Raw genomic sequence first — 12,460 nt, forward strand, 5'->3', positions numbered from 1 at the left:
TACACTGGTTTTTAAATATTTCATTTTAATAAATACCTTATGTTAAGTGTTCATTTGATCTATCAGCCATTCTTTGAGTTTCCTAATATCTATTACGTACTGACGACGAATCTGTCATTCCAAATTAGGAGTACTACAACAGTGGTGTCTTCTATTTACACCATTTTGTGGTAGAAAGCCCTATTTAATTGTTTAAACGAAATAAATAAATGCATGAAATAAATCCAAAGTAAATACATTGTGAAAAATACATTTTAATCCAAAAGTCTGAATATTAGCATTTAGTTATTTACAATGGTATTTACAATCAATTTTACTGTAACTTTTGTGAAGAGAGAGATAACTACGTACATAGAGCTATCTATCTACAACATACAAACCATAACTTCCTTACAACATACAAACATTAACTGTGTAGAAAAATGGTAACAGTTAAAACTCCTACAATTCAAAATCATCATAATTAAATTAGATCTTGACAAATTTTGCTGGGGTTGAGAAATAATGGTCCAGTCAGAACAGGAGAGGAAGCAAGTGTGTGCAAATCCCACTTCTTCCCTCTTTTAAATTGTTGCTCCCTTACTTAGGTGACCTACACTTGAAGTAAAACCTGTCCCTGAATTCTGAATAGAATTCCTGTGCCTGGACTTCTAAGTCCCAGACATTGTGTTAGGCCTGTTAGTATGAGTACACAGCAGATGGTTTTAACTTTGGGGTGGGCTTTTTTTTCGATATCAGTGCTAATGATTAATCATTTTTATGACTGCCCAACGTTTGTTCTAATGGTGGTCAAGAAACTACTGCTCAGGGATGCCTGAACAGTACGTTTCCTGTGTGTTTTTAGTGAAGCTGTCTGTCTGAACTATAAACTTAATGTTTTGATTAAGCCTCGCTCTGACTGAGAAGGTAGGTGAGAGCAGTAAAGAGCAGCTCTATTAAGATCAACCAAATGATTCTGAATCCCTGCTTACTACAGAAGAACTGGATGAAAGTTTTAAAAAGCCTAGGCTAATAACATCATCCACCAATCACTTTCCTTAAGGTTAAAGCAGCCAACAGTCTGTCACAGCATTTTCTAGATGATAAAATAAAGCTTTTTTTTAACTTGGTGATAGATACTGTTGATCACGGCTACATTTTATTTGATTCAGCCCTTGGTTAGAAATTCAAACCTTAATTAATATTTTATCCTTGTAGAAAAATACAATCCATTTTATGAGTTTCTAGAAATAAATTATGGAGAAAAATAGATACTACCTGTTCCTAATGGTCTCCTTGGAAATTACAGTCTTTGCCTGGGAGGATACACACACTTAATGTGTATGTAATATTTAACTTCAAAATATATTTAATTCTTTTCTATCTCTTTTAATTTTCTAAGTGACTAGTAATAAACAAGCTAATGATTACTGGGCAGTAGAGAAAAAACTTTTTAGTCATTTTTCCATCCAAGAATTTCATTAAAGAAACATGTGGCATGTCTTACGGTAGTACAAATACAAGACAACTGGAAATCCATGTTCACTTTTTAAACTACAAATGGTTGGCAACTGTTTCCTTAATAGTTATTGCAGGAGTAGGTCCAACATGAGTCCATATATAGCCCTTCTCTGGTCTGGTGGGAACTGTGGGAAATGGTGATGAACGTGACTTGAAATATTCAGAAGGTGCATGACAAACAAATTCCAAGTATTCCATCTTCCTTGGAAGATCCTCTTCTGGTCCTAGAAGGCAGCCAACATTCACATTTTTGAAGATATATATCATTTCCATAAAATGTTAAAATTCCTAGATACTAGGAGAAACTGGTCTGGTGGTAACTTGACATTAGCCCTTGAAACATATATTATTTTGAAGTTACTTTCCATCATTTTTTTCTGCTTTAACTGCTTAAGGAATATAGCATTCTCCCCAAAATATAACTCAATATAGAAAGGATTCTAAAAATAATATTTAGCCTTATATAGTGTTTATGATGTCGACACTGTTCTAAGTACTTGATATATATATCAATACTTTGAATCCTCACAACAACCCTCTGAGTTAGGCACTATTATTATTCCCATTTTACATGAGGAAATAAGGCAAGAGAGATCAAGGAACCTGTCCGAGATCACATAGTTAGTAAGTGGCTGTCCTAGGAACCCAGACAGTCTAGTTCCAGAGTCTGTGCTCTGAACCTTTATGCTATGCTGTCTCCTTTACAATCTGAGGATTAGGAAGAGGAGGTGAGACAGAAGTCCTAGAGGTGATTCAGTCATGTTACTGCCTCTGCTGACAATCCTGTCTGATAGAACAGGTTAATGAAAGTTCACTCTTCTATGTATCAATACTTACAAGCAGAAGACTAAAACTGCTTGGTCATGTATCAAACTTGACATTCAGCTGGGAATAATAGTGGTACTTTACTTGTCCTTGAGTTCTCTCTGAAAAAAACCTTTTGCATCTTTTTTCTTAGAATGCAAAAGTAACGTATGCCCATTGCAGGAAGGTTGAAAAGTTTGGGGTAATTTTAAAACTCTGAACACTTTCAAAATTCTATTTATCAACAACTTCTTCTTGTGAGTCTATGTCAAGAACCAATTCTTTGGTCAGCCTTGAAATTAATGAGTACAGTGGCTGCCATTTCAACTACCAACAATGATATAAAAGGTTGCAAAAGGTCTAGGATGATGTGTGTGACATCTAGAGGGACACATAATGAAAATTTGTAAGATCTTAGACATAAATGTGACAGTTCCTCTAGAAATCAATTTTGAGTAAATTTTTATATGTTACCTAAATAACCTAGTTCTTGAGCAATAAATTCTTTTAATAGAGTTTAACCCTGGGTCACTCGGATAAGTCTTATCCACACAGCATTTTAGTACGTGCGTACTGCCCTGGAACTCAAAGTAACGTATAGCCCTCAAACCCCAGCTATATAAATTTCATATTTTCTATAATAATCTCTACTTTTTTGTACTTAACGCTTCTCTGTTATGGACTGAATTGTATCTCGCCAAATTCATATGTTGAAGTCCTAATCCCTAATGTGATAATATTTGGAGATAGGGCCTTTAGAGAGAGAATTAAGGTTAAATGAAGCCATAAGGGTGGGGCTCTAATCCAACAGGACTTGTGTCCTTATAAGAAGAGGAAGAGATGCCATGAGTGCACACACACAGAGGAAAGCCCGTGTGAGAAAAGGTGGCTGTCTACAAGCCAGGAAGAGAGCTCTCACCAGAAACCCACCCTGACAGCACCTTAGGACTTCCAGCCTCCAGAACTGTGAGAAAATAAATTTCTGTTGTTTAGCCCACTCAGTTTATGGTATTTTGTCATGGCAGCCCAAGCAGATGAATATACTTTCACATAATAATGGAAAATTAACTGGGTTCAAGAACCTGTCTGTACCTGTCAAACTCACCTATGATGTAGGATGCAGGATCAAATTGGTCCCTTGGGCTAGAGAGAGTGGGAATGAGCCACGTCAGTGCTGCACTCTTCTCACAATACTGGTCCTGGATAAAACCCCTGATCTGAGCATAGTAGGGTTTTCCATCTTGTTCGTCAATTACAGAAACAACATCTCCAATTTGGTAATAGACTCCCTGGGGGAAGTAGAAGATAACCCCATATTTAAAATAAAAACAGAAGGTGGAATCAAGATGGTGGTGTGGGAAGACGTGGAGTTAGCATCTCCCCACAACTAGGGCGCCTGCCGGCCAATGGTGGGGGACTCTGACGCCCAAGGAGACGGGAGGAACCCCAAAGTGAACTGGTAGGACGTAGGGGGACTGAGGGGGGAGGAGAAGTGGAAGCCAGACAGGATTGGCGTCCCTGAGGCTGGGCAGATCAGGAGAGGCAGGTGGGAGGGACTCTCCAGGAAGAGCGGGAAAGGAGCAGAGGGCGATTGCCCCGCCCACTCGGGCCCTGAGAGCCTGCTGAGCTCCCAGGCCCGTCCCCTGCACTCCAAAGCCCCCTCCAGGTCTCGTGGGTCCTTGGGGGCATAGGAGGGCAGCCAAGGGGAGAACAGGAGAGGCAGGTGGGAGGGGCCCTCCGGGAGGAGCGGGAGAGGAGTGGAAGGCAACTGCCCCACCCACTTGGGCATGAGGAGCCTGCTGAGCTCCCAGGCTGGTCCCCTGCCCTCCAAACCCCCCTCCAGGCCACGTGGGTCCTTGGCGCCATAGGAGGGAGGCCGGGGAGATCAGGAGAGGCATGGGGGAGGGGCCCTCCCAGACTGGAGGAGCAGGAGAGGAGAGGAGGGCATTTGCCCAGTCCACTCGAGCCCAGGAAGCCTGCTGGGCTCCCAGAGGAGGTCCCCTGCCCTCTGAGACCAGGGGCGGGGGGGCATGCCTGGACCCCTTCTGTTCCTTGAGCCTAAGCCCCACCCCCCACAGCCCCCAGGGCCTTTTCCAGCCCTGTGGGTCCTAAGCATAGGCCCTGCCCACCACCCAAACTTCACCCTTGCTTAGGCCCCACCCACCCTCCACAGCCAAGGCCTTCCCACACCCCTCCTTTTTTATTTCTTTTCCCTCCTCCTCTTTTTTTACTATTGTGGTACTGATGTATCTTCCAGTTGTTGATTAATCTATATTTTTATTTTTATATTCTTCCTAACATATCTGTTAGTTTCCTAGTCTAATTTTATTTTTTACTTTGTTATTGTTCTTTTTTTTTTTTTTTCCACTCCAGGCGGCTTGTGGGATCTTGGTTCACGAGCCTGGGGTCGGGCCAAAGCTCCTGCAGTGGAGCTCCAAGTCCAAACCACTGGACTAACAGAGAACCTCAGACCCCAGGGAATATTCATCGGAGTGAGGTCTCACGGAGTTCCTCATCTCAGCACCAAGACCCATCTCTACCCAACAGCCTATAAACTCCAGTGTTGGAAGCCTCAGGCCAAACAACCAGTAAGACAGGAACACAATCCCACTCATTTAAAAAAAAAAAAATGAGACGGCAAAAAAATATGTCACAGATGAAGGAGCAAGGTAAAAACCTAAAAGACCAAATAAATGAAGAGGCAATAGGCAATCTACCTGAAAAAGAATTCAGAGTAATGACGGTAAAGATGATCCAGAATCTTGGAAATAGAATGGAGGAACGAGTTGAGAAAATACAAGAAATGTTTAACAAAGATCTAGAAGAACTAAAGAACAAACAAACAGAGATGAACAACACAACTGAAATGAAAAATACACTAGAAGGAATCAGTAACAGAATAACGGAGGCAGAAGAACGAATAAGTGAACTGGAAGACAGAATGGTGGAAATAACTGCCGAGGAGCAGAAGAAAGAAAAAAGAATGAAAAGAATTGAAGACAATCTCAGAGACCTCTGGGACAACAATAAATGCACCAACATTCAAATTATAGGGATTCCAGAAGAAGAAGAGAAAAAGAAAGGGATTGAGAAAGTATTTGAAGAGATTATAGTCAAAAACTTCCCTAACATGGGAAAGGAAATAGTCACCCAAGTCCAGGAAGCACAGAGAGTCCCATACAGGATAAAGCCTAGGAAAAACACACCAAGACACATATTAATCAAACTAACAAAATTTAAATTCAAAGAAAAAATATTAAAAGCAGCAAGGGAAAAACAAAAATAACATACAAAGGAATCCTCATAAGGTTATCAGCTGATTTTGCAGCAGAAACTCTGTAGGCCAGAAGGGAGTGGCAGGATATACTTAAAGTGATGAAAGAGAAAAACCTGCAACCAAGATTACTCTACACAGCAAGGATCTCATTCAGATTCCATGGAGAAGTCAAAAGCTTTTCAGACAAGCAAAAGCTAAGAGAATTCAGCACCACCAAACCAGTGCTACAACAAATACTAAAGAAACTTTTCTAAGCGGGAAACACAAGAGGAGAAAAAGACCCACAAAAACAAACCCAAAACAATTAAGAAAATGGTAATAGGAACATACATATCAATAATAACCATGAATGTAAATGGATTAAATGCCCCAACCAAAAGACACAGACTGGCTGAATGCGTACAAAAACAAGACCCATATATATGTTGTCTACAAGAGACCCACTTCAGACCTAGGGACACATACAGACTGAAAGTGAAGGCATGGAAAAAGATATTCCATGCAAATGGAAATCAAAAGAAAGCTGGAGTAGCAATACTCGTTTCAGATGAAATAGACCTTAAAATAAAGACTGTTACAAGAGATAAGGAAGGACACTACATAATGATCAAAGGATCAATCCAAGAAGAAGGTATAACAATTATAAATGTTTATGCACCCAACATAGGAGCACCTCAATACATAAGGCAAATGCTAACAACCATGAAAGGAGAAATCGACAGTAACACAATAAGAGTAGGGGAATTTAACACCCCACTTACACCAGTGGACAGATCATCCAATCAGAAAATAAATAAACACAAGCTTTAAATGACACAATAGACCAGATAGATCTAATTGATATTTACAGAACATTCCACCCAAAAGTGGCAGAATACACTTTCTTCTCAAGAGCACATGGAACATTCTCCAGGACAGATCACATCTTGAGTCACAAATCCAGCCTGGGAAAATTTAAGAAAATTGAAATCGTATCAAGCTTCTTTTCTGACCACAATGCTATAAGAGTGGAAATCAATTACAGGAAAAAAAAACTGTAAAAACCACAAATACATGGAGGCTAAACAGTGCGCTACTAAATAACCAAGAGATCACTGAAGAAATCAAAGAAGAAATTTAAAAATACATAGAAACAAATGACAATGAAAACACGAAGACCCAAAACCTATGGGACGCAGCAAAAGAAGTTCTAAGAGGGAACTTTATAGCAATACAATCTCACCTCAAGAAACAAGAAAAATCTCAAATAAACAATCTAACCCTACACTTAAAACAACTAGAGAAAGAAGAACAAAGAAAACCCAAAGTCAATAGAAAGAAAGAAATCATAAAGAGCAGAAATAAACAGAAATGAAGAAAACAATAGCAAAGATCAATAAAAGTGAAAGCTGGTTCTTTGAGAAGATAAACAAAATTGATAAACCCTTAGCCAGACTCATCAAGAAAAAAAGGGAGAGGACACAAATCAATAAAATTAGAAATGAAAAAGGAGAAATCACAACTGACACTGCAGAAATACAAAGGATTAAAGAGACTACTACAAACAACTGTATGCCAATAAAATGGACAACCACGAAGAAATGGACAAATTCTTGGAAAGGTACAATTTTGGGATACTGAACCAGGAAGAATTAGAAAATATAAACAGACCTATCACAAGTAATGAAATTGAAACCATAATTAAAAATCTTCCAACAAACAAAAGTCCAGGACCTGATGGCTTCACAGGCGAATTCTAACAAACATTTAGAGAAGAGCCAACACCAATCCTTCTCAAACTCTTCCAAAAAGTTGCAGAGGGAGAAACACTCCCAAATTCATTCTACGAAGCCACCATCACCCTGATACCAAAACCAGAAAAAGATATCACAAAAAAAGAAAATTATAGACCAATATCACTGATGAACATAGATGCAAAAATCGTGAACAAAATACTAGCAAACAGAATCCAACAGCACATTAAAAGGGTCATACACCATGATCAAGTGGGATTTATCCAAGGGATGCAAGGATTCTTCAATATATGCAAATCAATCAATGTGATACACCACATTAACAAATTAAGGAATAAAAACCATATAATCATCTCAATAGATGCAGAAAAAGCTTCTGACAAAATTCAACACCTATTTATGATAAAAGCTCTCCAGAAAATGGGCATAGAGGGAACCTATCTCAACATAATAAAGGCCATGTACGACAAACCCACAGCAAGCATCATACTCAATGGCTCCACACCATACATTTTCATTTTATAAACGATTCCCATAATCTACATTAAAAAATACTTAAGATCCTCATATCGTATTTCAATAGGCAACTTCCTCTCCCAACTCAGCTCTGGATGAGATGTTTTATAATAGCCACCTACAGGGAAAAATAGCTTAGAAAGGAGCAAAAACCACAATCACACCTTATACAGAGTAGCAGAGACTTTTAGACTAACCCAGCATTTTAGTAGCACATTATACAATAAATTCAAACCTTCCTTCAGTAACTACAGATGCTCACCTTGTAGAAGATTGATTCTGCAGTGATTATGGTGGAAACTGACTCAGGGGCTTTGATGGGCTGTGAAAAAACAAAAGTAAAAATATTAGCACATTCGTAGTATGTGTGTGTGTGTGTGTGTGTGTGTGTGTGTGTGTGTGTGTGTGTGTGTGTGTGTGTGTAGCGTGTACAGGCATTTTTCCAGCCATATATGAGAGTTCTGTAATTTAAGAAATACTAAAGTTGTTGTTTGGTGACAAGAACTGCAGTAAAAAAGAAAAAAAGAAAAAAAAAAAGCTTTTCTGATCGTTGTGGCAAAGCCTGGTCTGAATACTTCTGCTACCTTTACCTTAAAAATTGCTGAGCCCCAAAGGACCGGCTCCTGACTATGTGGCTGAAATCTAACAGAAGCCCTCTCAGAGCTTTATTACACATTCTAGTTATAAAAAAATCTGGCTCTAATGGCCTGAGCATGACGGAGGTGGGAATAATAAAAAACGTGTCTCCTCAAAGACATTTTCCATCTCCACTTAACTATGGAACTAGTTATGACAGTATCATCAGAACTAATTTTCTAGCAAGCCTGAACCAAGGCCAAAGGAAACTTTCTTGGGAGTTCTTAGTAACTTGCCACCACTCAACCATCATTGAAATTCCTTCCTAAGCTGTAACACACACTTGCACGCCACAACACAGTAACGAGGCCTTCCCAAATATGTCTTGGCATTATCCCTGAAGAAAGGGGTTGTTAGAGAAATTGATATTAAAATACTGGCAGAGAACATATTCCACCATACTTCAGAGGAAAACGTGTTTAAGAGCATTTAAGTGTATACAACTATAATCCAATATTTATATGTTTTGTCTAGTCAATAAACACCTCATTTTAGAAAACTGAATTATAAAAATCTTAAATAAATTAGGGGCAACTATTCTGAACAAGAAAAAGGATCCACAATCTGCACAAGAATATAATGCAAGGCCTCTCTGAGTTTTTTAAATGAACACACCCAACTTCAGAAATGCCTTCACTGGTAAGTGAAGCATTCCTGTTCCGAAAGCAAAGAGTACCATACTGTGGTTTTAAAAAAATAGTATATAATGCATTGCCCGTTGTGTTTGACCACTGTCCCTTGTATTTACAAAAACAACGAGAATTTACTGCAACAAAAATATGCTTTCCACTACGCCCACACAAGTCTTTCGACCATCTATTTTCTTATAGAAGAAGAGATAAAGAAGATTTAGTAAAATTTTTCATTCATATTCATCAAGTTGATCATTATAAATCAGTAAGAAACATCTTCTGGGGCCATAATAACAAACAAATATGGAAATGAATGAGTTCCAGTATTATTATTTACTTAGAGCTTTAAGAATGAAAAAAAAAAAGTTTTCCCAGTATACCTCGCCACACCAAGAACTATAACCCCATCTCATCCTTTCCAGAGAATCCAGTAAAATGCGCTCGAGGTTTAGGTTTCTTTTAGAATATTTTATATTTCCCAGAGAAAAAAATAAAAGTTAAAAAAACAGAGAAAGAGTTTTATTAACTTTATAAACAGTAAGCCTCCTACAACAGAGCTCACTCCCTTTTAGAAAGTCTGGACCAGTCCCCAGAACACTACAGAATAGCTGCCAAGAGCAGAGTCCAAGTTCAGGGATGAGAGATGAAGGCAGTGGCAGGACACACTACACACACAATGCCATTACAGTACAAGACACTGTCCACAATCATCTTACATTTTTTAACTTAAAAATATGTCTTCTCCCTTTTCCTTTAGTGGAAACTTTCTTTTCAGCAGCTGGAGCAGATTTGTATTTAGTGTTTCTGAGCCGAGCAGACCTCCTGTGAATTTCCTGCTTACTCTGTTACATAAACAATTAAAGAACAAAAAAGAGAAAGAAATAAAAAGTGCAGAAAGGTTGCTGTCCCGATACGAACATCTTACAAGGATCCCAGAGTATGCACTTTAAACGATCATTTAAAAATTAAGTAAGAGTGCACCTTTTCTTTTTATGCCGGGTAATCACGCGAACTGGCCTAATTCAAACAGGGAGAGCCTTAGGCAAGCATCTCCAGAGCATCCAAAAAGGTGTGAGCTACTTGTAATAGGTCAAGGGGCAGCAACAAGAGTAAGTCAGTCCAGGCCAAGGCAAGAACTATTCATCGGTTGTGTTTATAACAGAAAAATGCTTAAAAACTCAACTCTCCTACGCCAGAGAACGGGTTTGGTATGCCACCTCCTGCAATGTAATACTTATGCTGCCACTGAAAATGATGACATGATAATCTTAATAACACATTATGACAAAATGAACTTTATTAACAGGTAAAGAGGTCCAGTAGCATGACCCTGCTGACATCTCTATGTATACGTGTGTATACTGAGATGTCTGGTTGCTATTCAAAACATTACAATGGGGGGATTTCTGAACCGTTTTCACTTTTCTTGCTTCTCTAGCCTTTCAATTTCTCACAAGAAAAGGTGCTGAGAATGGGCCGAACCAAAGACCATGTTCTCAACCGGGATGGGAAGGGGCGGCCCGGCCCAGTATGAGCACGGCGATCCCGGGAGGCCCCCGCCGGCCCCCTCCGCGCCCACCCGGCCTCCGCCCGCCAAGCGCCCGGTCGACCTCCGCCGGAGGGAGGGGCCGGAGGAGCTCACCTGCTTGCCGCCCCCGCCCCCGTTGCTCTGCGGAGGGGCGGCCGAGGTGCTGGCGAAGGTCGCCGCGCCGAAGCCGCCACCGCCGCCACTGCCCCCCGTCCCGCCGGCCGCCCCCGAGCCGGCGCCCCCGCCGCCCGCGCCGCCCCGGCCCGTGCAGTGGTGGCAGAGGATCTCCCCCTGCGGGCCCTTCTTCCACATGGAGGACGATGTGGTCTTGCAGACGCTGCAGGTGGGCTTCAGGCCCAGTGGCATCGTGGCCGGCTCGGGCGGCCCCCGCGGGCGCAGCGACACGGGAATGGCGACCGCCGGCCTTCGGCGGCCCGCTGGCCGACCCGTCACTCCGAAAGACAGAAAGAGCGGCGCGGGCGCGGCGCCGAGCTGTCCACTCTGGGACCAGGCCGCGGCCGCCGCCCCCTGGAGGCAGGAAGCCTGTTGCGCTCCACCGCCCTCACCAGCCCCCAGCGGCCCCGGCGCCGGGAGGCGGGGCCGGGGCGGGGCCTGGCCTGGGAGGAAAGCCGAGCCTTGGCCTGGGGAGGCTTCCGGCGATGGGTGGGGCCCGCGCACAGGCCGGCCCGCCTGACCGGAAGTGCCCCGCCCGGGACTCCTGGGACAGAGGACGGTTCGCGGACTTTCCGGTCTTAGGCCTAAGATTGACTACTAAAATACTTCAGGCTCAAGTATATCTAAAGTTCAGATAAGCAACGAATAACTTTTTAATATGAGTGTATCCCATGCAATATTCGTTGTTTATCTGAATTCAAATGTAACTGGGCATCCTGTATTTTTATTTGTTAAATCTGGCACTCCTACTTAGGACCCCTTTACACTCTTTAAAGTTATAACTTAGACCCCCAAATACGTTTGCTTATAAGGGTTATATCCATGGACATTTGTGTATTTGGAGTTGAAACATTTTAAAGCCAAAGATGGCACGCATATGTTCATTGGCCCTTGAATGACAGTGTTCGTAACCTCTGAACCGTACGCCAGGGACAGAGTGCTGGTTTGGTATTGTTGGGGAACAGATTTTCCCCAAGAACCCCCAGAAAGGGTCTTGGGACCTCCGTGGACCGTACTCGAGGACAGCTGGCCCAGGACAAGGGTGTCGTGAGAATCCAGCCTCTATTAATGTCGCTGGTCAGTACAGGCCTCGCCAGAGAAACGAGTCACCCCTCAGCCTCACTTAGTGGAGCAGTGGTTGCATACCTGTCTTCAAGATCCTGGGTTTTCTAGACTTGATGTTCTTGGACAGATCATGATGAATATGTTGGTGGAGTGCTGGGCGAAGAGGAAGAAGAAAACTGTGTTGAACACCTTATGATGTCGTGAAACCGCATTTAGTGCTTATGCCAGTCGTGGAACAAGATATTATCCCTATTTTACTGTTAACTGATGATCAACAGAGGGACTGTGATTTGGCCAGTTGCCCACATGGCCACTGGTCTTGGAAGCACATTTGGACAGGCCTTTGAAGCAGCTCTGGGTCCTGAGTTGCGGCTCGGTCATCCTGGCTCTGAGTCTAGGATTCTCCAATAGTAAAACAAAATATTAACTGCTTTCCAGACCATTATGGGGTTTAAGACCAATTGTGAAAGTGGTTGAGGAGAGTAGGTACACAGTGTTGTCTCCTTATTGTAGAACAATGCACTCTGTGAGGGGTGTCTAGGTACTAAATTCCATGCTCCCTGATATAGCTCTCCCTCTAGTGCACCTGTCTTTG

The 12,460-nt window shown here is 41.8% G+C and overlaps 1 protein-coding gene across 2 annotated transcripts; it reads right to left on the bottom strand.

Annotated features, from left to right (window-relative positions):
• Positions 1-234: 234 nt before the first annotated feature.
• GATAD1 (GATA zinc finger domain containing 1) lies at positions 235-11,224 on the bottom strand. 2 transcript variants are annotated; one of them, XM_082472108.1, is made up of 5 exons: positions 10,741-11,221; positions 9,815-9,940; positions 8,093-8,152; positions 3,410-3,593; positions 235-1,724 (listed from the first exon to the last, which is right to left on the bottom strand). In XM_082472108.1, exons 1-5 carry the CDS (start codon positions 10,990-10,992, stop codon positions 1,534-1,536), a joined length of 813 nt encoding a protein of 270 aa, XP_082328234.1. In that variant the 5' UTR covers positions 10,993-11,221; the 3' UTR covers positions 235-1,533. The 2 variants fall into 2 exon arrangements, with proteins under 2 accessions (XP_082328234.1, XP_082328235.1); XM_082472109.1 differs by lacking the exon at positions 9,815-9,940 and having other exon boundaries at positions 10,741-11,224.
• Positions 11,225-12,460: the final 1,236 nt, after the last annotated feature.

This window comes from Balaenoptera physalus (genome assembly GCF_965194825.1).
Source record: "Balaenoptera physalus genome assembly, chromosome: 8".
In the NCBI taxonomy this organism is placed as follows: Eukaryota; Metazoa; Chordata; class Mammalia; order Artiodactyla; family Balaenopteridae; genus Balaenoptera; species Balaenoptera physalus.